Source organism: Meriones unguiculatus, chromosome 8 (genome assembly GCF_030254825.1).
Source record: "Meriones unguiculatus strain TT.TT164.6M chromosome 8, Bangor_MerUng_6.1, whole genome shotgun sequence".
Lineage (NCBI taxonomy): Eukaryota > Metazoa > Chordata > Mammalia > Rodentia > Muridae > Meriones > Meriones unguiculatus.
Window position 1 is genome coordinate 25,690,249 of NC_083356.1, and position 23,962 is coordinate 25,714,210.

A 23,962-nucleotide genomic window follows, 5' to 3' on the forward strand; every position below is an offset into this window, starting at 1 on the left:
GTGGCACCCTGTAGGGGGCAGTGTAGGGAGAGCGACCCCAGACCTGCTTCTCCTCCGACCTTGCTAGTCAGATTCAGGGACTCATGGACACGCGGAGGAAGTGAGTGTGGTTGGGCAGTGTAGACAAATAAACCACTCGTTGTGCGGGCCAGTAAGTGGTCCAGAGCATAGACTGTTTGGGGCAGAAAGTGTGAGAAAGATTTTCTGGGGTGTGAGAGCTTGGGGGTCAGCCGAGCAAGCAGGGAAAGAGGCCGGGGCAGGGGTGGGGGTGGGTCCGAGACCAGGAGAGGGTTCTGTGCAACGGCGGTTCGGGAACTCTAGTAGTCAGTGCTAGCCACTCTCTCTCAATCCTCCACAGGCCCTGGCACCACCCTCTGGAGATGGTGACCCTGCTGGTTCTGCTCACAGTCATGGGTTTACCGTTGGTGCAGAGCGGTAAGTGCTGCATCCCTAAGCCCCTAGAAGATACAAGATGGCAGAGATTAGTGTTTGAGAATGTGGGTGCGTGAGGTATGCCCAGAGTCCATTGCGGTGGTGTACACTAAAGTCCAGGAACGTGAGACCGGGGGTCAGGAAGGCTATAGCGGGGTCAGGGTTGGGGATGGGTTGGTGGAGGCAGGGGTGGGGGTAGGGATAGAGAGGTGCTTCCGATTCAGAATTTCCCCTAAGGGCAAGCATGGATTGATTATTCATTCTCGGGGCTCCTGGTCTGTCCCTCCCATCACTCTTCCTTCTTGAGGAAGTCCTAGAAAATCAAGGCCACCATGTCCTTGGAGCTTCAGTTTCAAGGACGGGGCCTGGGAATTAGCAGGAGAAGGTGCCGCCGTTGTCTTCCCCAGACTGGAGCTGCACTCACCCTGACCCAGGAGAGAGTCTGTTTCCCATCTAAGATGGGACCTGGAAACAAGGAGAGTGGGCCTGGACAAAGGGGTGGCTGTGGAACCCTGGGGTAAAGGATGGTGTGGGAATGATAGCCTTTGGCGTCTTGACACTAGAGTGTTTGCTTGAGAATGTGGGTTCAGGAGGTGTACCCAGATGTGAAGGACTCCAGACAGAGGCTGAGAACTTGGGTGGCGTGTACAGACTGTGGGCATGGGGACAGCGTGGCGGGGGGGGGGGGGGAGGGGGGGAGGTGGTCACTTTTCCTGGAAGCCACTTGGAATAGCATGACAGGCTTGGTACTGGAATAGTGGTTCCATTCTCTCTCTCTCTCTCTCTCTCTCTCTCTCTCTCTCTCTCTCTCTCTCTCCCTCTCTCTCCCTCTTTCCAATCCCTCACTGCTGGGCTCACAGAAATCACCTGTCATGTCTGTGAGGTGGAGAACAGCCTGAACTGCTCCAACCCACAGAAGTGTCCTGGAGACAAACCCTTCTGTGTGGTCGCTGCTATACGTGAGTGTTCAGTTCATTCTGGGTTCTCCCTAGGGTCCTGTGGGCAGAATAACAAATGTTTTGGGGAACAGGCGCTGTCAATCAAAAACCTTTAAAACAAACAAGCCACACTAAAGAGGAGAAGCCATTACATGCAGGTAAATGCAGGCTTCAGCGCTGGGAAGCCGGAGCCAGGCAGGAGCATGTGCAATGGTGGCAGCTGGCCAGAGGTATTAGCATGCTGGGAGAATAATGTAGATTTATCTTTATATATTTTTATTTAAAAAAAAAAGTAAACTCTGATGATGTCAAATGACTTACTGAGGATAGCACCTAGGTAAGTTTTATGAGGGAATTATAGGGATAGAGTTACAGCTTACTGTGTATTCTTGGAGAAGTGGCCATTGCTTTGATGTTTGCAGACTGACTCAGTCCCCCCAGGATTCACTACAGAAATTCTGGATGCAAGAGAGCTTCCCAAAGTGGATCCAGGGAACCCATAACGTTCTACCTACAGTGGTGGTTTTTGTTTTGTTTTCTTTTGTTTTAGCACTTGAGCATTCAAATTCAGGCACCACCACCACCACCACCACCATACACATGTCCCTGGTCTCTCTGTGTCCTGGGAAGTTTGTGGGATGGTAAAACAGTAGACAGGACTTGGTTCAGCTAATAGGAACTTTATTCCTTAATATGAAAAACAAAACAAAACAAAAACACAACTATCTTGTGCACTATCAGCTGAGGTTTAAAGACTAGCCTCCCACCACTTGCATCTAAGCCAGGATGGCCAGAGGTCCTTGCCATATGCAAGTTTCAGTGGCTTGAGCCAACTCTGTGTTTAAGAAGTTGAAGATCAAGGATCCTGTGTTTCAAATGGAGCCCCAAATCCCTATAGCATGTGGAGGACCACACAGTCCCCCCCCCGAAGCAGCCTGGTTCTCTTCCTCCTGGGTGGTGGCTCTTGCCCCCTCACTGATACTCTCATTTGACAAAGCCCAAAGGGGTACAGATAATCTGGAGAGTCTCTGGTATCAGGGCACTGAACTCATAATCTCTCTCTTTCTTTCCCATTAGGAATCTTCGAACGTTTCCTCTGGGCGGCAAAACTTTGTACCAGAACCTGTCCGGTGCCTCCAGTTTTGTCCCCTGATGTTGAAAATGATGAATCTAACCCAGCCCCGCCTAAGGAATTTTTGATTGAAAACCCCATGCCCTTCCGCTTTGCAAAGTGCTGTAAATGGGACTTATGTAATGGGGAGGGTCCACCAAACCTTGGGCTCTTCAAGGAGCAGTATGGAAAAGCCAGTGAGAAAAGACATAGCTACCCTGAGCTGTTCTTGCTTGGCTTCATACCGGTCCTTACTGCCATTGGCCTTACAAACCTCAACCTGCTGTAAGCCACAGAAGGACCTGGAGCATGCCGTGGAGTGCATGAGCTCTCTGTACCTGCTGGACCTTTCTAATTAAATTTGCTTTCCTTTGTTACCTCTGGAGGTCACTGAAGTCTCTGGATGGTCAGGTGGGATGCCAGGCTCTAGAGCTGTCAGCCTGCAATGGTTAACGTCACCTCAAAATGTACAAGGCAAACATTAGCAGAGATGGAAAGGTCAGATGGTAGATTTAAACCCACAGTCCGATGACGGAATGAACACGAAGTTAACAAAGATGGTATGTAGCGTTTGAGCATCAAACGAACAAAGAGGTTTTTTTAAAAGAACTGTTTCAAAACAAAGTACGGAGCTTTTTCATATGAACAGCAGTAATTGACTTGAGTGTTCATCTTAGAGAGAGAGATACAGTCGTTCATATAAAACCTGTACATGGATGCTCATGGTAATTGTAATTGCCCCAAACTAGAGACAAGCCAGGTATCCTTTGAGTGGCCAAGCCAACCATAGCCCTGTTACATCATGGGGACTTATTCAGCAGAGATCAGATGACCCTTGGATGCTTGGCATGGCCCTGGTTGTGATGGTCCTGCTAGCAGGGCGGAAGTACCAGTCTCAAAGGTAGGAGACCTCCCAGTCTCCCCACCTTTGCAAATGTAGCAGTTCTGGGAGCTAGTAGATTAGCAAGTGGTTAAGGTTTAAAGTTCAAAGAAGGGTGTTTAAAATCCCATGCATCCATGGGAGCTTGCTTTCCTGAACCCCCTGCTGTTTCCTCCACCTCTCTCCCTTTGCTCCCTCCCACTTCCCCCTATGGCTTGCCTTGTCCCTGTCCAGTCTTTGTATTTGCTTTTCTAAAATGGTTCCCTGACTGGTTCTTGACTCTGAGAAGGCAAGGCCAGTATCTCAAGAGTACCATGAGCTGAGTCTAGAAACCCAAAGTTAGCTGGCCCTAGATCACGAGAGCCTGTTGTAAAACTTTTGAGGGCTTTTATGAGCTTTGGTTAAAGAAGTCACTATTGAAAGTGAAGTATCAGTTTGACTATATGCACACAAAAGTAGTACTAAAACTTTAGTGTTTCTGATTCTTTGTCTCCCTCACAAAACTGTGCACGTGATGCTGTTTGTGCCTAGATTGTTAAGCTGTGGGGCCTCTTCAATTCCGCATGCAGACACTAGGCATGGTGGAAATATTAAAACCGGCATGTGCCGGTTAGATTTTTTTGTGTCAAACTGATATAAGCTAGGGTCATCTGGGAAAAAGGAAGCTTAACTGAGAAAATGCCTCCATTAGACTGCCCTGTCTAGGGGGTAGTTTTTGGGTTTTTGTTTGTCTGTTTATTTTTAAATGATTGATGTGGGAGGGCCTAGTCCACTGTGGGCATTGACACTCCCCCCCCGGGGGGGATAGGTGGTCCTGGTAGGTATAAAAAAGCAGGCTGAGCAAGCCATGAAGAACAAGCCAGTAAAGAGTATTCCTCTATAGTCTCTGCTTCAATTCCTCAGCCCCCGGTTCTCACCTTGATTTCTTATCCTCATTTTTCTCTCGTGAAGGACCTCAAGCCGTAGGATGAAGTCAATCCTTTGCTCCACAAGTTACTTTTAGTCCTAGTCTCTATCACAGAAATAGAAACTAAGACAACATGAAAATGGGCAGATGCTGACATCAGGTCTTCACTGTTTTGTGATTGTCTAGACATGAGGTGACAAGGAGCTGGGGAGATGGCTCAGTTTAGAAAGTGCCCGAGGACCCGAGTTTAAAAGCCCAGCAGCATTGTACAATCTGTGTGGGGTCCATATCTGTAACTCCCACTTCTGGAGGTCCCTAAGGCTCATTGGCTACCCAGCCTAGCTAAATTAGGGAGCTCTGAGTTTGTTAGCTCTGGATTTGTGCTTTTTTTTAAAGCAAAGTTAGAGAGACTGCAGAGATGGCTCCGTGGTTAAGAGCACTTGCTGCTCTTGAAGAGAACTGGTGACCGGCATTGGGCTCCCAGAACTTATCTGACGTAGAAGATCACAGTTGTGACTGACTTCAGTTCCAGCACCCTCATTCGACCTCTGGGGGTACCAGGCATCCACATCCATACATGAGGGCAAAACCCATATACATTAAATAAAAACAAGTTAAGCTTAAGCTGCGAGGCTTGCAGGAAAAGGTGCAGGCATGACCTGTTGGCCAGCCTACATTGTGCTTCTAACTGAGAAGCCTGGGGCCCATGCTCCTGACGTCAGAACAGTGGAGGCTGAAGTAGTGTGCATAGCCGGAAGCTGGCCAGGAGCTGACAAGTTTGCTATCTCTGAAGATAGCAAATGTGCTTCTTCCGCATAGAGACCTTGGTGGTATGAGCGCTCAGCGTCCAGTCTGAGGTAAGTTGCTAACCGATCACAGTCAATAGGCGCTCGTCCGTGAAACCATCTCTGGAGTTGCTTATCATTTCAGCCTCGGCAGGGGCCACCCTGGTCACAGTGGCAAAGGGGTGCTGCTGCGCTCCCAGCAACCCACACGGCAAAGGTGGAGAATGATCACAGAAGACACCCAGTGACAACCTCTGGCCTTCACATGTGCATATCCACACATACATGTGCAGCCCCATACACCTGCACACACCCACACCATGTAACATGTACACACACACACACACACACACATGAGAGAGAGAGAGAGAGAGAGCATACATCTGCACACACGCGCACACACGCGTGACAGAGCATATTCATAACGCAGAAATCCACTTTTTGAGACGGCTGCGTTGTGAAAGCACAAAATGCTCTTCCTGTGTTGAAAACTCTCGTCCAGCTCAGCAGACAATTCACCTGAATCACAGGGTTCCCACAAGTGTCCCTTTCCTTCCAAAATTACCAGTTGCCCTTTGTGGCCCGACGGTTTCCTATGGGTGTGAGAAGCGTGAGTGGGGTCTTGAACCAGCCATAGGAATGGCATTTACAGCACTGAGCCGAGTATTGTCACATTCGGACACTGCATATTGGAGGTCCTTTGTGCAAGAAAAACTTGTAATGAATTTCGCCTCAGCGGCACTCTCTTCTATAAAGAAAATATTTTGGCTTTGTGTTTCTTTGGTTTGAGAGTACGGCACTGGCTGGCTTCAGGGTTGTCCTAGTGAGGCCACCTTCTGGTAGCTGGTGAGAGGGAGAATTATGTACAAGAGAAAAGGATCACGTGGCAAACAGGAAGCAGAGCTGTTTAGAGCCTGGCCTTGCTCCTCCACAGCAACCCACACTGTGAGAACTAAGCAGGCTATCAGGAGAACTGCTTTGATTTCTTTTTTTCTTTTTTTAATTAAAAAATTATATTTGTCTAATTTTTGACATGCATGGGTATTTTTCCCGTGTGTATATCTAGGCACCACACGCATGCCTGGCATCCGGGGATGCTAGAAGAGGATGTTGAATCCCCTGGAATTGGGGTTACAGATGATTGTGAGCCACCGTGTGGGTGCTGGGAATCAAGTGCGGGTCATCTGGAAGCGTCAGTCTTCTTAACTGGTGAGGCACCTCTCCAGGCCTGCCTTAGTTCTTTTTGAAGGCAATACAATATCCTCAATGGTCTGTTTCCAACTTTCTGAGAGTCTACCATCTCTAGGCATCACTACTGTGGACTAGGCTCTAGGGACACACTCAATCCTTATCTATATCACGGCACTGTAGTTCCTAGATCTAGGCACACACAGAAAGAATCTGCCACCACCTGGAGACCTGTGACAGCTCCAGAATGGTCATTGTGTATGCTGCTGTGGCTATGCAGACACCTTTTTGCTGAGTCCTGCTCCCGTGGAAGCTAGCCACAGATGAAGGTGACGGAACAAGTGGCTCATGCAAGGACGGACATGTCGAGAGAGAGAGAGAGAGAGAGAGAGAGAGAGAGAGAGAGAGAGAAAGGGAAGAAATGCATTGTTGAACAGGCCACCACTGCAGGCCACGGGCCTCACTCACAGCCTGTGGGAACCTCTCTCAGAACAACCCCTATTGAAGAAACAGACTGGGCAGTGTCACCACTACAGTCACCACCTGGAGGTAGTTGGAGCCTCCCAGGATGTCAGTTTCCTTAATTGATATCCTGAGAGGATGTCAATTTCCTGCTGATCCTTGTATGCCAAGTCTGGAGGAAATAAATAGAATCCTTGCCAAGAGGAAGACCCCTGATAACCACACAGGGGTGTTGAGAATCGGGCATGGCCTCCTCAGGGTGACAGGCAAGGGTATAATGGTGTATTTTAGCATCATCTCACTGGCCTGGATAAGCGCCTCTGAGGTTGGCTGCAATAGACTCCTGTGGAAATAAGGGATAAGTGTTGTCTCTGAGGCCATTCGAGGTACTCAGGAGAAGCCCTCAGTAGAGGCCGGTCCTTGATGACATTCTTAGGAGGCCTGTTCTAGCCTCCCAGGTGTGCTGGAGCCCATGAGATGACAGTCCCCTTCGCTGTGTGACAGACGGATCTGAGGTGAGGCAGGTCACCCTGCCACCATATCAGTAAACGAGACGTATTCTTATGCAAGGTGTGCCTCAGAACGTATGCTGATAGAGGGGTGCGTGTAGACCTACGCACGGATGCATGAACAAATACATGCCACCTGCACATGAGCACATGCTATTGTCTATGCAAATGCACGGCAGCGCGTGCATTGTGTGGGAGTATGTACATGTGTGTATCTACACAGGAGAATCGATGTTGTATTTGCAGATGAATTCCCGTATAGGTGTGTCCCTGTGCAAATGTCTGAGCATGCATGTATGACTGAGCGTGTGTGAGGGTTTTTGTGTGTGCGTGTGTGTGTGTGTGTGTGTTTGAGTCCATAGGTAACGGCAAATTGTGTATAAATAGGGCTACACTAGTTTGTGTATGTGTGTGACTGTGTGCAAGCACACAGTGGATGTATTACACACATAGGAGTTTCAAAATATTTATTTTAATGTGCATGTCTGTGTACCACGTGTGTGCCTTACCATGGAGGTCAGAAGAGGAGGCCAATCTCCTGGAACTGGGTGCTGGGAAACCATATGGGTACTGGGAACCCATCCCCGGTTCTCTGGGAAAGCAGCCAGTAATCTTAACCACTGACCTCTGTCTCTAGCATCATGTGTGGGATCATGTGTGTGTGTGTGTGTGTGTGTGTGTGTGTGTGTAATGTGTCTGCATGTGAATGTGTGGGCAGGTGTGGATAAGTAATTGTATAAAATGGAGACAAGAACTTCCTCCACCTCAGGGGGCAGAGGTTGAGGGCTGCAGGCGAGGTGGGCTTCTCCCTGCACAAGGACATGGACCGCCCTTTCTGATCATTCACGCCAGGATTCAGCTGCAAGAATATTTTGGAAAAAATTCTTGTGAGAGATGGGAGGTTGTGAGAGTGAAGGTTATGGGGCCATGACGTAAGGCTGGTGGGTACGGGAGAGAGGTGCCTGGAGAGGGGGTCATCTCACATGTTGGGCAGACCCCCCGAGGCTCTGGCCAGTTGTCCACAGATAGTTGCATAGTAGTCATCTGAAAGTTGGGGGGTGCTATTGTTTGGATACGAGGTACTCCCCCAAAGGCTCAAGTGTTAAAAGGTTTGGTCCCCAGCTAGTGATGGGTGGCTTGGCTCATGAGGGTGCTGACTTCATCGGCAATTAATCTGATGGTAAGTTCACAGTTGAATAAGCTGATGGGAAGCCACCTGAGGGAGAAGGTATGCCTTTGAGGGGCCCCAAACCCTTCTTGCATTTGTCCCCCTACTTTTCTTGTCTTCCTGAGGTGTTTGTTGTTTGTTTGTTTTGCGTTCGAGACAGGGTTTCCCTGTGTATCCTTGGCTGTCCTGCGCTCACTTTGTAGACGAGACTGGCCTGGAACCCACAGAGATCCACCTGCCTCTGATTTCCTGAGCATTGGGATTAAAGGCGTGCACCACCACGCCAGCCTTGAGGTGAGTGGTTTTCATTCACCCACCATGCCTTTCCACAATGATTTGATCTTGCCACATACCTAACACCCATGCAAACATCTGAACAGTGGTCTAAAACTCTGAAATCGTGAGCCAGAAACAAACAAACAAACAAACAAACAAACAAACCAAAAACCCTTTCCTTTCCTGAGTGGTTTATTTTGGGTATTTTGTCATGGTGACAGAAAATCCATTAACACAGGACTCGAGGGCTTAATGGGATGAGTCCAAAGGAGCAGTAGCTGAGACATCTATCCACTTCCCTCTCAAAGCTTGAAGGAGTCATGGTTGCCCAGTCAGGGTACTTGCTGGTGGCCAAGCTCCAGATTCACGAAGGTTTGCACTCCGCGTCTGGGCTTGCCTCCGGCAGCATCTCCACAAGCCATGCTTCTATCTGACCAGCAGGGGGTGCTAAAGGGAGTCTGGACTGTGATGATAACCGCCCGTCCCTCAGCCCAGCTAGGATAACCCAGTGCCCTGCCCCGACGCGCCAACATTTTTATCGGGATAAAGAAACCTGATGGTGCCACCAGCTGGGAAGGGAACCCAGGCAGATGTCTTCTAAGTCACAGCCTCATTTGCCAAGTTTTCTGCCCTGGCTGGTGAATTCCGTTCATCCTTCCTGGCCCACCTCCATGGTCCCTGGGTAGATAGACTCTGCAAGAACAGCGTGTGTGCCAGTCAACAGTCAGGTCACTCCGAAGAGTGCTGGGGACTTGGAGGGCAGGCATAATGCCTTTGTTTACACAACTTAACCCTGTTTAAAAAAAAAAAACAAAAACTAAAACAAAAAACACCAAGCTGCTTCCCAGTCAGGAGCACTGGCATGCCTGCACCCCAGCTCTGGCCGTCCAGACTGGCCAGGATTGGTGCAGCCAGCCACCCCAGGCACCTGGAATAAATTATCTCCCACCAGAAGCCAGCAATGCTTAGGGAATGAACATCCAGAGCAAGCCTGGGCAGGCAGGAGCCGATGTAGTAACTATAGCATTGAACCAAGGCAGGATCCCTCAGGATGGTCTGGGGAAAGCTGGTGTCCACCCCCACAGGAAGGCAGAAGGTAGTCAAGATGTCATGCATGGGAAGGAAAGGAGGGGATTAAACCTGGTTGGTCAGGAATAAGCACCCAAGTCCCCTGTCGCTGTGCCGTTCAGAACCTCATAACTAACCTAAACCCCAGATGCCTTTTAGCCCGTTGTGAGGTACTTGCTACACCTTTGTTTCTTCTGAGCTCTGTTCCAAGATCTGAGACATTTCTCAGTCTCTGTGACCTAGACCAGGGTTCTGTGTGACAAGAATCAGGGCCAGTATGTGACCAGGATAAGGACCCAGAGTTTGACCAAGATCAGAGCTCAGTGTATGTAAACAGAATCGAGGCTCAGTATATAATATGAGGGTCAGTGTTCAGCTATGACCAGGATCAAGGTTCAGTATGTGGCAATAGCTCTGATCAAGATCAGGGCTCAGCTGTAACCAGAATAGGAGCTTAGGGTGTGAGCAAGGTCAGGGCCGGTGTTAAGCAGGCCCTAGGTTCACGCGCTCCCAGGAGTCAGGATTTCATTACGGGTTAAGGAGAGATGGCATCTTATCTGCTAAAACAAACAATTTCTTTGCCTTCTTCGGGCTTCTGGAGAGAGCCTGTCACTGCCTGCAAAACAAAACCGCTCCTGAGGGGTTGTCTGGCTGCCAGGGCACTCTAACCTGTCTGAATATGAGAAGAGTGGCAGTTGCCCAGGAGCTCCTTTGAAAACACACACACACACACACACACACACACACACACACACACCACACCTTGAGTCCCTGGCCTTCCGTAGGCATCGCCACATTTTTAAATATCAAATTTCCCTTTTGTAATAGCTGTAGAATCACAAAGAAATTGAAAAGGCAGTATAGCTGCATGGTTTCCACATTCCCCACCCCCACCTTCCCTGTCCCTTAAAGTCCTGTAGTCTGTTCATTATGGTTAACAAATCAGTATTGGTCCACGTTCTTAGGCGATTTTATTTGATTTTTTTCCCCCCAATGTCCCTTTTCTGCTCCAGAATCCCACTGAAGGCCTTCCTAACACAGTCATCTTGACCCTTGAAGACTCCTGGAAAAAGGTGACTGGAGATTTAGCTTGGTTTTCTAGGATCTTGTCAGCAGCCAAGACTGGCTAATAGTAGAATTGTGTTTTTTTTTTTTTGGTGTGGTGGTTTGGTTGGTCCAGGTGGAGGTTTTTGAGAGGACAGAAGGAAGCTGAAGGAATATGCCTTTTCTGGTGGCTCCTTTTGCAAGACTTTTCACTGTGAATTTGACTTGGGTCCTCAGAATGCCGGCTGCCTCCCTCGGTGTGCTCTTCCGTGTTCCCGTGGTGTGCTTGTTGGAGTATGGTCACTGAGCGCAGCCACAACTGTGACGCCGTCTGGGCTCTGCTCTTTCCAGAGCAGGATGCCACCTAACTAAGTAACTCGAGGAATTGTCACGTGCAGGTGGATCTCCCCTTCTGTTTGTTTGTATTTATCATTTGGTACAGTACCAAGAAATGACTGCTCTACCAGTGAGCCGTACCCTTTGTTTAGAAACAGGATCTCACGATGTAGCCCAGAGCCTCCCAAGTGCTGAGAGTGTAGGAAAAGGTCACCAACCCTAGCTTTCACCATTTTCTTGAGTGCTGGTCCCTCATGAGGCTGTATAGCTTCATGCTTGCCAGCTGGCTCGTGGTGTGCACAGCCACAGCGTGGCTCAGTCTGTTGAGGGAAGACTATTCTGTCATAAAAGGGACACATGCTGCAACATGGCTGAACCAAGGCCCGTGGGTTATATGATGCCAACAGCATGTGACACCCAGATCCTTAGGGATTTGCCTCCTGAGGGATGCAAAGAAAGCAGGCCACGGGTTTCCAGGGGCTGATGTGGGGACTGTTGCTGGGACACGATCTGTTTCTAGACAGACATAGATGTTGGTGAGATATGCGGATACCCAGGTGACTGAAGGGGTAAATTGTGCGCATGTGAATTACATCTGAAAACAGAAGTCTGAGGAAAGTGCCTTGGCCTTGGGCTCACTGCCCTGCCCCACCTCTAGATCAGCTATTTCTCCCAGAAGACCCATTTCTCTCACTACCGAGCAGTATCAGGAGTCAAGAGCACTGACTGGGAGGCTGTGCTGCATGCCTGACCAGACATCTGCCTCTCCCTCCAGCTTGCAAACCCTAACTGGTGGGGCCCTCTATTTGCCATCAGTATTATTACTGATCTTGATCTTTCAGATGACAAAGAGGGGTTGGAAAGACTGGGGACAGACCTAATACTCCATTAATACGCGCTCCACAGTGGGTGTATGTTAACCCAGCTCTCTCATTGTAGGTATCTCTTGAGACCCTATCTCTCCCCTGGGGAAGAGCCTAGCTCTCCAGCCCTTCCTCTGCCTGATCCCAGTATAGGCCTTGTACCCTCAAGCTATCCTGCTTTCCAGAAAAGAGTCCCCTGTGGGGTACCTTGACACGGGAGCCCACCAACCCCATCTTTTCAAGTCCCCAGTCTCAGTACCTGCCTGCTAGCTGAGGGCCCTGACTTCAAGTCCTAATTTTCTGGTCACTCAGACTCAGTTTACTCCTTGGGAAGGGGTGGGAATTTGGGGCTGACTGAGCTCCATCTCCTTCGATGTCATTCTGCTCAGGTGTCCACTTTCTTGTTACTGGCTTGCCAGCTATGCCCGAGAGGGACCTTAGTAAGTAGAAGGGGTTCAGAGAGCTCTGGGAGTGTGTTTGGCAGACAGAAGACCTATGGGTTGCACAAGAGCTTGAGCTGTCATCTATAAAGTGCAGATGGCCCTCAGTATCTGTGCCCACAGGCTCTGCCTCCACGCATCCAACTCACCAAAACTCTTGAGTGTGTGGGGAGGAGGGGTGCACCTGTCTGGACATCCAGACTTCCTTCCTTGTTGCTGAAATAACAGTTTTCACAGCATCTACACTGGATGGGTCCTTCTAAGCAATGAAGAAATGGTTTACTATGAACCAGTGGGCAGGCACGGATCGTAACATGCCAACAGTGTGTTGTCTTACAGAAGGGGTTTACACGTTTGAGGACAGGGTGTGGAATGAACCCCTGGATGGCTGTGCTGGATCCCCAGCTTTATTCCCATAGAGGGGAGTTCAGACACTGTGAGCAGTCTGTTTGCTGATTTCCCGGCACAGGTAGGAAAAGGCAAGGTGTAAAGGTAGGAGGGTGCCAGGGTCTCCAGACAGAGTGTACAGGGGCAAACCTAGGCCCTTGGTTTACAGCAAAGTTTTGGGCTCTTCATGGGGACCCAGAACTCTTGTGAAGTGGACTTGAGCTCCCTGGAACTGGCCCATGCCAGGTTCCCTCATCTGCCTTGTACTTTCCAGGAGTGGGAGCCCTGTCCCCTTTTGGCATCTGGGAGTAGAGGCTAATGCCAGGTTAGACAGATACCTTAATTATGGGCCAGCTTGGAGAGTCTAAGCTGTAACTAACACCCATCCAGCTGCAAGAGAGGGGGACTTAGGTGGCTCATTAGGTTAACAAGGGGCCGTCACAGACAGCTGCAGCCTCCACAGACTCCAGCCCCACCCCAGCGGCTCCTCCCACCCTACAGCCCTCCTCTTCCCACCAGCTGACAGTATAGTACTTTCATCCCCATGAAGGCTACAGAGCCTTTGCTCCTTAAAAGCCCTTTGGGGTCAGCATTCACCAGTTCCCTCTTAAAGGACACGCTGCTCCTGCAGATCTCCAAATTAGCAACCCTGACTTTGGAGCCACCCTGTGCCATCCGGCCTACCTTGCCAGCACAGAGTTCTCCAAAGCCATCAGGTCCTGGCCTGTTTTCTGTGTCACACTGGCTAATTTTATACTCTCGGGATTCCATTCACAGTTTGGTGTGCAGACGCTACTGGCCCCCCGGCCCAGCTGCCATCTGACCTTGATCATATCTGTTGATATGGGTCCCAACACACACGTGCACACAGGTGTCATCCTAGGGCCCTGTGCCTGCGTTCTGCATCAAGGTACTGATAGGAGAAGCTGGTTCAGTGCCTGGGGCAGGGACGGTGCCACTTCGATGCCTCTGCCTCTCAAGCCCCCGCCTCTCTGTCAGAGAGCCTCTGGCTTCGTGGGTACCGGGATAGAGAGAGGCTAAGTAAGCAGCAGGTCCAGGTTGGGAGGAGAGAGAGGAGAGTTGTCTTGTTAAGTCACCTGAGGTGGTAATAGCAGCTTACATATTCCAGGAAGCACTATACCTCCTGCTCTGAGATGCCCATTTGGGGTCTACCCATTGAAGATATCAAGCCTGTGGCCACAGCCCCGGTCCTACCTCTTTTCTCTAGGGCTATGACCAGGGTCTATACACTGTTGCCTAGCACCAGGTTTGGTCCATCACGTCACTCCTAATTGCCTGGCCAGCCGAGCAAGGAGACTCCCTGGCCTGGCAGAGAGCGTCCTGGTATTCCAGGATGTACCAGAAAGTACTGAGGCAGCTATATGCAGCTGGGCTATATGCAGCTCACGCTCACTCACCATCATCTCCACATGTAGGCAATCCCAAGCTCAGAGACGCCATGAACCTGTGGAGTGGGTGAGCAGAACAGTGGCTGAAGAACACCAGCTTTCACGGTCAAGGCCGCCTCATGGGTGTGCAGCATATCGAGAAAGACCCTTAGGACAAGGAAGTGGTCAGAGACCAGATGGTCACAGCCCTCACAGGGCTCTCTGTATGCCCCTGACAAAGGTCGGTTCCTCTGTGCCATTTGGAGACTATTAAAAAAAAAAAGTGGAAACAAATATGTGTGAAGCCATGAAGGTTCTAAAGAATCGGAGGAACTATTCAAATAAGACACCAGAGCTGCCCGGAGCACATGGTGTGAGGTCGGGCTCTGACTCCACAGTCCTGGTGCAGAGATGAGCGGACTACCTCCTCTGTGCATGCAACCTCACCTCTTCCCTTACTTGACTGTTACTCTTTGCCACTCACAGCGCAGTGAGACCCCCAGCATCTTCATCCCACCTCAAGGGAGATTGAGAAGAGGCCCTGAGGCTCCTAGGCCTCTAGAAGATGTCTAGAAAAGGGTTCAGGCTCTAGGTGGACACCTCCAAAGCACAGGTCAGGGCAGGGGTTAAAAAAAGAATGTTTTGATAAAGGTGATTTGCCTGTGGGGTGTGCTCTGGGCACAAGGCTAGGTCTGGATGAGGGTCTGAAGGTAGAAGGATCATCCTGTACTAGGGACTGAGGGAACCAGAATCTACTTGGACAGGTACATAAATCCAGAGGATACCAGGGGGCCTAGGCAGGAGGTCTGAGAGGAAGGAGACCTGGGCAGGGTCAGCCGTGGGATGGGACAGGAGGAATAACAGGAAATGTGAGCTCTGACCTCTCAGCCTCAGACCCCAGCAAGACCCCCACAACCAATATAAGCACAAGTCATTTCCTGTCTCTCCTGGGAACCCTGGTCATTGCACAGCTTCCAAGGTGGAGGCCAGATACAGGGATGGGATGTCCACCAGGCTGGCCAGTACAGCTAGTCTCTGCCCTGATGAGGTTCCCCCGCTCCATATCAGCCTCTAAGCAGGCAGAGCCTCAGCCCTTACCTCCAAGTTATAATTGGCCTTTCTACCTGGTCCTCAGGAACTACATGTACACTGAGATCGAAGGGGCCAGCTTCAGCCCATAATACTACAGTTTCTCCCATTAAATTGGGTTTGGTGTCTTTCTGATTGCCTAATGTGAGCGAGAAGGCAGAAGGGAAGGGCTGTGATACTCAGAAGAGTCGCTATTCAGACCCCCAGGGGAGAACCGTGTTCCTCTTAGACTACAAGACAGGGCTATTACTGCAGACCTCCTTCTTTCTCCCTGGTGAAGCTGGGGTCTGTTGGTAACTGCCAGAAAGGGAGGCTGCTGGCTTGGGACCAAAGTGCAGGCTAAGGGGGCACCTTGGAGGTGGGGCTGAGGGAGCCTGGGTGACATGAGTCAGGCCGGCCAGCCCTGCCACCCCAAGCTCATCCCCACCCCCTACCCCCGGTCAAATTACCAGGTTTCCCAGGCACTCCGTAGCCTTATAAAGGCACCCTCTCCCTGGTGGCTCCCAGTTGCTGGTGGAGAGCCATGATGAGGCCCCTCCTGGTCCTGACGCTGCTGGCTGTGGTGTGTGCTTCTCTGGGTAAGGCGCTGGCTGCACCTGGTGTACGGGGAGGCAGACGGCCTCTGGGAAGGGTTCAGGAGTATGGGGCCAGTGGGGCTTCTGAGCTGAGAGAGAGGGTACCATCCGGGGCACTGGCCTGGTAAGGGGGCTCCAGGGAGTGAGGAACAGGCTCACTGCCCAAGCAGACTGGGAAGCCTCTACCTTTTAGATATTATGTGCTACCTTTCTGGCTCTTTGGGAAGGGGGGCAGAGGTGCAGAAGCGGGAGCTACCCTGGGTACCACTTGTGGGTACTGGGTCCTGGGATTTAGTGAGATGGGTCCACTATCCCCCTCCTCACCCCTACCTCCTCCTCAGGATGAGGCACTCCTGGAATGCAGCACTCTTGGTGCTAAAAAGGAAGGAAGGCCATCAGCAAGCAGACTGCATGGGTCAAGCCTCCATGGTCCTGATGACCTGGTTTAGGGACAGAAATGAGGCCGGGGTGGTGGTGGGAGGAATGTACATCAGCCTGTGATCATCAGTGGAATAATTATCAGCTCCAGGATAATTAGCCCCATCAGCTTCCCCTGAGCGTGGGGAGGGGGCGGAGGGAAAAGAAGGGCCTTGGGAAGCAGTCTAGCCATCAGGTGTCCATGTAGGAGGGTGGAGAGGCAGGTGGAGGGACACTGGGCGAGGGTGGAGGCTGGCCCGGAGGACAGGGAGGAAGTCAGGGTCAGGTTGGGGCATCACTTAGCAAAAAGATGGAGTGGAAGATCCTTGGGAGGCCTCAGACCAGAGACACTCACTGAGCAGGATCTCCCAGCCCAGGAGGCAGGAAACAAGGCAGGAGGGTGGGAAGGCTGAGTCAGAAGGTGGAACAGTGCCTGGCTGGGACACTTTTGTCCTCGAGGCTCAGCTTTTCTGGGAGGTTGACCTTATAGCATCCTGTAGGACAGTGCCTGCTGGGAACTCGTTAGGGCTCTGAGAGCTTCAGGAGGGCGGTCCATTCATTATCTTTCACCAGCTCCTAGGGAAGAGGGTCTCTGGGGATGGCAATGAGGAAACTGGGGTACCATGATGTCCTTGTCTAGAATAATCTAGAGTGTCTCCCCAGCCAAACAGGACTGGGGACTAGTATGCAAAGTTGTGCATGGCGCGGGAGATCATAGCCAGAAGACCTCCCCAACAGGAAGCCATTTTTTTTCCTGAGCATTTCCAGAGACCCTAAACTGGGAAATGTATATATCTTATCTCAGAAAAGAGAGTGTCAAGTACCACAGATAGCTCCCAGCTCTCAACACAGGACCACCACAGCTTCAACACTGATGGCTCTCATGTGGAAGGGGTAATTATCTAACTCCACGGGTAAAACTGACTTAAGATCCAGGCAGGTATGCATTGCCAAGGACACCTATTACCCAATACTCTTGCAGGGAGACCCCTACGAGGACACTCCCCTGTAAGACATTTTTACAGGACACACCTGCTATTCAGTACCCTTACATGAAACTCCTAGAGGACACTCCTTGCCAGATACCCCTCCCAAGGCCTAGGCAAAAGACATCTTTCCCAGCTTCTCAGCCTCTGGGCCAGAACCCCTAGCATGCCTTGTCAAAGTCGAGGTATCCTTGCAACCCTCCAGGCTGGCCTTGCCTCCGCAGTTCTGCACCTTTGGTCAATGCAACTGTTCTCAACCACGCATAGAAATCTACTCATGTGGGGCTAAGATGTGGGGCTTCCCATGTTATCCTGCCCTCTCACAAACTATTGCCTCCCAGCAGGAGTCACCACAGAATAATCGCTGTGCTTTCTGCCCAAGTCACCCTTGGTGTGACTTGGAGTCTCTAGGAGTCTCTAGGCAGCCTGTGTTCTGTCGAGGGCTCTCTTGTCAGTTTCTGTGGTTGGAAGCTGTGGTCAATGTCACAGCATCTGGAATTACCCGTCTCTGGAGCCTGTCCAGATCCCTAGCACTGGCAGCCTTTTGCTGAAGCCTCTTGCCTTCAGCCTGGAGGTGAGGGCCCCCCACAGGCCTTGGGCAGAGTGGGACAGAGCCAGGCTGTTCTTTTCTTAGAGGTGAACAGCTCTAAGCACTTCCTGATGCTTAGGGACACAACTGTTAGAGCCAGCCTGCTCTGGCTAGGAGGCAAGCTGTCTCTAGGAAGGCAACTGTCCTAGCCCTGGAAGCTCCCGTCAGTCCTCTTCCGAGGAAGGAAGGGACAGGAGCCGCGTGCGTTGTGAACTCTGTCATTTTATCATCTGAGAAGGCCAAGAACACCACTGTTCCCACATTGTAGGTGAGGACACCATGCATAGCGGTAGGGAAAATAAGAATTAGAAATTCTAAATCGGCCCTCTTTAGATTTCTTCCTGATGCTTTATCCCTTCTGCCACCCACCATCTATCTCCTCATTCATGCACCTTCTCACCTACCCACCCATGTATTCATCTAAACATCCACCTGCACATGAACCCAACTATCATCCACTCATTCACCTACATACCCCTCCATGCCTGCACCCTTTCACTACACATCTCTTCATCCATCTGCCCATTTCTCTGCTCATCCATTCACACATTTATCCATTCACTCATCTATCCATATAGCCATATAGCCACATACTCATCGATCCATCCATTCATCCATCCATCCATCCATCCATCCATCCATAAATCCATCTAGGCATCCATGTTTTAATCTATCTACCCTCCTAGCCATCCATCTATCCACTCATCCAACCATACACACATATACTCATCTATCTATCCATTCACCCATCCATTTACCCATCCATCCTTCCGTCTGTCCATCCATCCACCCACACCTATGTATATTCATATAGACACCACCTACCCATCTGATCTTCCCTTGGTTTAGCTGAAAAGGATCTCCTATATTTACTAATGTTCTCGGTCTCCTTGCCAGAGAGATAAATACAGAGCAGAGAGGCAGGTAAGTGTGGGAGTTCATAGGTGCCTGAGAAGCTTTAAGCAGACCGTCTCTGAGTCTAGCCTGAGGGTATCATGCCATCACACCCCACACCTTCCGGTAACACACACTGACGCTTTGATACTGGCATACACAGGGCCAGAGGGGACAGAGAAAGAAGCGCATCAGAATCGCTACCATGAAGTTCCTAGCTACTCAGACCCTCCCAGAGAACTGGGGGAAACTCCTGGAGGAGAAAGGAGGATCAGAGGGTAATGACCTTAAGTGGGCCACCAGGCAGGTGGCTGGGCACTTAGCCCCAGCCCCGGCCCAGACTGATGGCCTGTGCTTCCCCCCAGCCCGGGCCCTGCACTGCCATGTGTGTGTGGGCACGAGAACTGCGAGTCTCTCGTAGAGTGCGCCTTGACGGACAAGTACTGTGTGATCACTCGGGCCAGTGAGTACCCTGGGCCATGCAGGCCCCATCCCACCACCCCACCAGCACTACACAAGTGCTTTCCGGACCCCTTTGGCTTCTTTCCACGCTCGACATCAGAAGCCCTCGGTATCCCCATATCAGACCCTAGGGACACTGTTATTCTCCAGTTTACAGTTTAAACTAGGCTGAAAGATTAGGTGGGAGGAGGGTTGGATGTAGGTCGACATACTGAAGATACTAGCATCGCAGCCTGGTATTTCAGGCCCATCTGGATCTTTACTGCTCGCCCAGATCTCTGTCTCCAATCAGTGGGCCATAGCATTTGTCCCTGCCACGACTCTAGAATTCGGTCCTGTCACTGTTGAGATTCCCTGACCAGCACTCTCCCTTGCACTTGCCAGGCCAAACCCTCTCCTTTCTACATCCCACTGTGCATCTGGTTCTCCCCCTAGTGGAGGGGCTGAGCTGGGGGCCTAGAGCTTGTGTATGGGGCTGTGATGGTGGCTGTGATGGGGTTCAGGCTTGGCGCTGGGGTAGCTGGGGCAAGGAGTCAGTTATCTGAAGTGGTCCCAGAAGAAAGCTGAGTACAGCAGAGAGGCCAACGGTCCTTGCAGACTCTGAGGATCCAGGTGGACAGTGTCACCTCTAGGTCTCAAAGGGTTTGGGGATACTATCTTTGCTGTTGCCATTGGAACTGGGTCATGGGGCCTTTGGGCCCAGTGAATGGAAGTTACTATGGTCATTAGGCCATAAAGGTATCCCGTTCTGGGAAGAGGGAAGTCAGATGTTTTCCAAGTGTAGCCCTGCACTGTCCATAAGAAGAGTTTCCTACAAATCCCAGTGGTGACATGGACCCTTCTAGCTCAGACTTGGAGTCATTCCTATTTTATGAGGAGGCAGTGTCCTGGTACACACAAGCCCCCAGCCCAGACCCTACGTGACACTCCTGCCCACGCTCTGGCTGGCTTTTGTACTGTTGGCTTAGGGGCTCTAGGAGGAAACATCACATACTCCTCCACTACCTCCAGGACCCTCCACACCTTTCACAGGAGCATCCTGCCCAGAGGCAACTACCTTTAGTTATCTACAGTTGTGCTGCAGGAGGTAAACACCTAGAGGGCAACAGGCCCAGAGACTGCCCAAGGGCAAAAGGCAAGAACAGAGAAAATGGGATCTTTGCCCAGCAGCAAGTGAGTGCCACATCAGGAGCCAAAACCCAGCCAAGACCTAAGCAGAGGGGCCCTGCTGAAGCAAAGGTAGAAAACAGTGAGGTCGTGAGGGCACGCAGGAAGAGCCTCCCCATAGTTCCACCCCTGGGCAACAGCTTATCTCAGGTACTCCAGGGCTTCTGCCCCGTCCTTGCCCTGGCTGGCATTCCTTGCCCTGGCTGGCATTTCCCCCTTGCTGAGCACGTGTCTATCTGGCCCGTAGCCTGTCCATCCATCTCCGAGCTATGTGAAGCCATTCCTGTACGCTAGGACCTCAGAGGTCACAGCCAAGCAGAGTTGATAGGTATCCTTTAGAAGGCAGCAGAAAGTTCCCTGGAGAAGCAGCCTGGGTTGGGGACAAGAAGCTTTTGGAAGGAGATTCCACTGTGGGTAGAAAGAGGCATCTGTTCGTGCCCCTTTCCAATGAAGTGACATTGGCAGGACAAAGGGCTTCCTGGCCCCAAGGCGAAAGGGGTGCAATGATATTAGTGGTCTGCTGCAGACCCTGTGTGCCATTCCCATGGATTAGGAGACACCTCTAGCTGCTGGGTTTCCATGGAGAGAGGACTGATGGATTACCAGAGCCTTCTCTCTCTAAGCCCTGGGCAGGAGAGGGTGCCTCGGGGCCCATTATTTCCTAGCAAGTTTTCACACACAGCCACTGAGGCTGTTTCTTTCCTGCTTTATCTGGGATAGTAAAGGTCCCTACTTTAGAACTGGGCATTTACTGAAAGATGTGAAGTGCAGCATCTTTTTTTGCCCCAGGAGGAGGCTGCGTCCTAACGGTGTTTCCTGGGCCTGGACCGGTAGAAGCCACTTGCAGCCCATGCCAGTGGTCTTGGGTTCTCTTTTTGTCAGGGAGCAGCTGCGATCCATTCTGACCTTCAGCTCCCTGTGTTGCCAAGGCCGGGAGAAGACTACTCAGGGGTGGCACTGAGCTCAGACACTTAGACACTGCCAACTAATAATTAACACGTTACTCATACTCTCCTCACGCCAGCGCAACCCTCCAACTATCCATACATTTCTCATTATCCCCAAGAAGGGCTGGCCCCACCTTCACTCGGTGTTTTCCAGGTGAGGAAACTGAGGCATAGAAAGATCAAGCATCCATCCTGAGATAGTTATCCCTCCTCCATCTCACAATGTCCGGGCCAACTCCAGGCTAGAGGCCCCTGCTCGAAGGGCTGGGGTCATAGCTCCCAGAACCTCTGAACAGTGCAGGTTAAGGGAAGCTGCTTCCTTTCCCAAGGGCCACGTGGTCTCCAGAGCCCTGCTGTCCCAGCTGTGTGTAGATACATGGCAAGTCATTCCCGTTCCATGAATGCAGAAACAGAGCAAGTCTTACACAGTGGTCCTTCCGGAGATGCTCTCAAACCAGGCCAACATCTCCTTTCCCAGGGACCCTTGCAAGCCCAACCTCTCATGGATTGTGAGACCTAGGGGCCCTTGTGTGGGCGATGGGTCACTCAGCCGGTCTAGGGTGTTCCAGTCTCAAGAGGTGTGAGAGCTAACTGTGGTCCAAGCCTGTCTTTTGGTATCTGAATCCCAGAGGAGAGGAAAGGGAAGGGATGGGGCAAAAAAGAGGTGAATCATCTGTCTCTCAGGAAAGGGAAAATAGAGAGAGGGAGGGAGGAGTCTTCAAGTCAGTCCTTTGGCCTTGGATGTTACACAGCCCAGCCCATCATAAGGAAGACTTGTCTCCACAGGCGCTGAGGAAGAACATCCATTCACGAGGCTCTTGAGAACACCTCCAAGCTGCCACCCCAAACAGAGTCCGAGGCTGCACGTTCCCTAAGCACTGGCTGGGTGGTAGCAGCTGCAGGGACTGTGGCCACAATACTCATGACCATTCCTCCTGTTTCCACAGCCAACCCTGGTGGCATCCTGGTCATGAAGTCCTGCGCCCCAACCTGCCCCAACAGCACCATGTCTTCAGATGGCCGCGCCCTCTCTGTCTCCTGCTGCCAGGGCAGCCAGTGCAACCTCAGCGCTGCCTCAGGTCTGACCAGCAGCCTCGGGGCTCTATGGGCCAGTGCCTCTATCAGCCTACTGTGGGCACTGCTTCGGGCTGCCTGGTGAGGGCCTGGGTGGCCTTTCCCTATCATCGAGGGATCTGTCTGAGGCCTCAGCAGCACCCTACTCCCCACCCAGCCCAGGCTGTTACTCTTTCTCCCCACTTCCCCCCCAAGACACATTCAGTCTTCCCTTCTGTCACAGAAAGGAAGTTACAGCACCTGCTCCAAAGGCTCCTGCCCAGAGCCTAGCTCTCCTCCTGCCTCAGGAAGTCCTTCAACAGGGCACAAGGACACATCTCCAACAAACCCTGACCCCTATGAGACCTCCGCCTTTTACTGATTGGGTCCTGGCCTTGCCTAGCTACCCTCAGTAGGAAGAGCCACTGTTTCCCCCCACACACCCCATTTCAGGAGCTTCAAACAGACCTTCGGCTTGGCATTTGTATTACCCTCTCCTTGCCTGAAAGGGCCCTGTATATGGCCCTCTGGACCCCTGGGCCTCTTCTGTGTGCGAAGTGACCCTGGTACATGACATGATTTTAAGGTTTTGGCACCGTCCAACTGAACATCAGCTTTTAAAAGGTCCTCTGACTTTCCAGTATGTGTGAGTGTGTGTGTGTGTGTGTGTGTGTGTAGGGGTAAGGGCTTGCTGTCAGGCAATGAATGGGTGTTTGTCCTCCCTGGGTGGGCATGGGTAACCCATTATGTCTCCCTGGCAGCACTATCTTGCCAGCTCTTTCCTGATGCTGTCCTAAGAGAAGAATAAATGTGCAAGTCGGCTTGGCCCAAGGTGTTGGCTCTGGGGAATTTCTGGTCCTTGGTCAATCTCACCCTCAGACGGGCAGGAGCCCTTGAAACAGGGCCAGGTGGAATTCTTACTACATAAGCCCAGGTGCAGGAGTGCTGTCTCTGCCTTGGACTCAGGCCTCCTGTGTCTATACTGGGTCCAAAATCGAGGGAACAGACTTCTACCCACTACTCCAACTTGGGGGGGGACTCACAGGGGTCCCCTGAGAGCCCTTCTGGGCTGTGTTGTCCCTGGTGCTGGTATCGGTGAGATGCTCCCATCCTTTACAGTATCCTCAAGTCCCTAAAAGCCCATACGCCTCGTTGTTGGCCTGGGAAACCTTCCTTTTTTCTGAACAGTCACCAGAACAGTCAAGGCCATGTCTCCTCCAGGGCTCTTCTTGAAGGGGAAAGCCAGAGCTCCTGAACTCTGGAGAGTTTTGCTCCCTACCCTTGCTGTCTTTCCCAGTCACGCAATAAAACACCCTCTCTGACAAAAGCAGGTGGAGAGTTGGTTTTGGCTTGCCATTCAAGCTCCATGCGTGTCTGTGTACCCACCTGTGTGCCTGGTATTCAAGAAGGTCAGAAAAGGGCGTCAGATCATTTGGAACTGGAGTTACAGACAGTTGTGGGCTGCCACATGGATGCTGGGAACCAAACCCGGGTCCTCTGGAAGAGCAGCCAGTGCTCTTAACCGCTGAGCCATCTCTCGGTCCCTACTCAGTTTCCTTTCTCCACTTCTACAACTCAGAGTCCCAGCCGTGCCCACCTCA

The 23,962-nt window shown here is 51.3% G+C and overlaps 1 protein-coding gene and 1 pseudogene across 1 annotated transcript; both read left to right on the plus strand.

The window, feature by feature from the left end:
- Positions 1 to 374: 374 nt before the first annotated feature.
- Positions 375 to 2,770, plus strand: Ly6k (lymphocyte antigen 6 family member K). Its single transcript, XM_021659690.2, has 3 exons — positions 375 to 435; positions 1,293 to 1,391; positions 2,448 to 2,770. Exons 1-3 carry the CDS (start codon positions 381 to 383, stop codon positions 2,768 to 2,770), a joined length of 477 nt encoding a protein of 158 aa, XP_021515365.1. The 5' UTR covers positions 375 to 380.
- A 13,027-nt stretch (positions 2,771 to 15,797) lies between these two features.
- Positions 15,798 to 22,467, plus strand: LOC132655959 (lymphocyte antigen 6E-like; annotated as a pseudogene).
- The last annotated feature ends 1,495 nt before the right edge of the window (positions 22,468 to 23,962 follow it).

Bases quoted from the DNA above. Each gene is read 5' to 3' on its own strand.
- Ly6k (XM_021659690.2), top strand. From the start codon at position 381: ATGGTGACCCTGCTGGTTCTGCTCACAGTCATGGGTTTACCGTTGGTG. The intron at 436-1,292 runs GTAAGTGCTGCA...CTGGGCTCACAG, and splicing joins TTTACCGTTGGTGCAGAGCG to AAATCACCTGTCATGTCTGT. The intron at 1,392-2,447 runs GTGAGTGTTCAG...CTTTCCCATTAG, and splicing joins CTGTGTGGTCGCTGCTATAC to GAATCTTCGAACGTTTCCTC.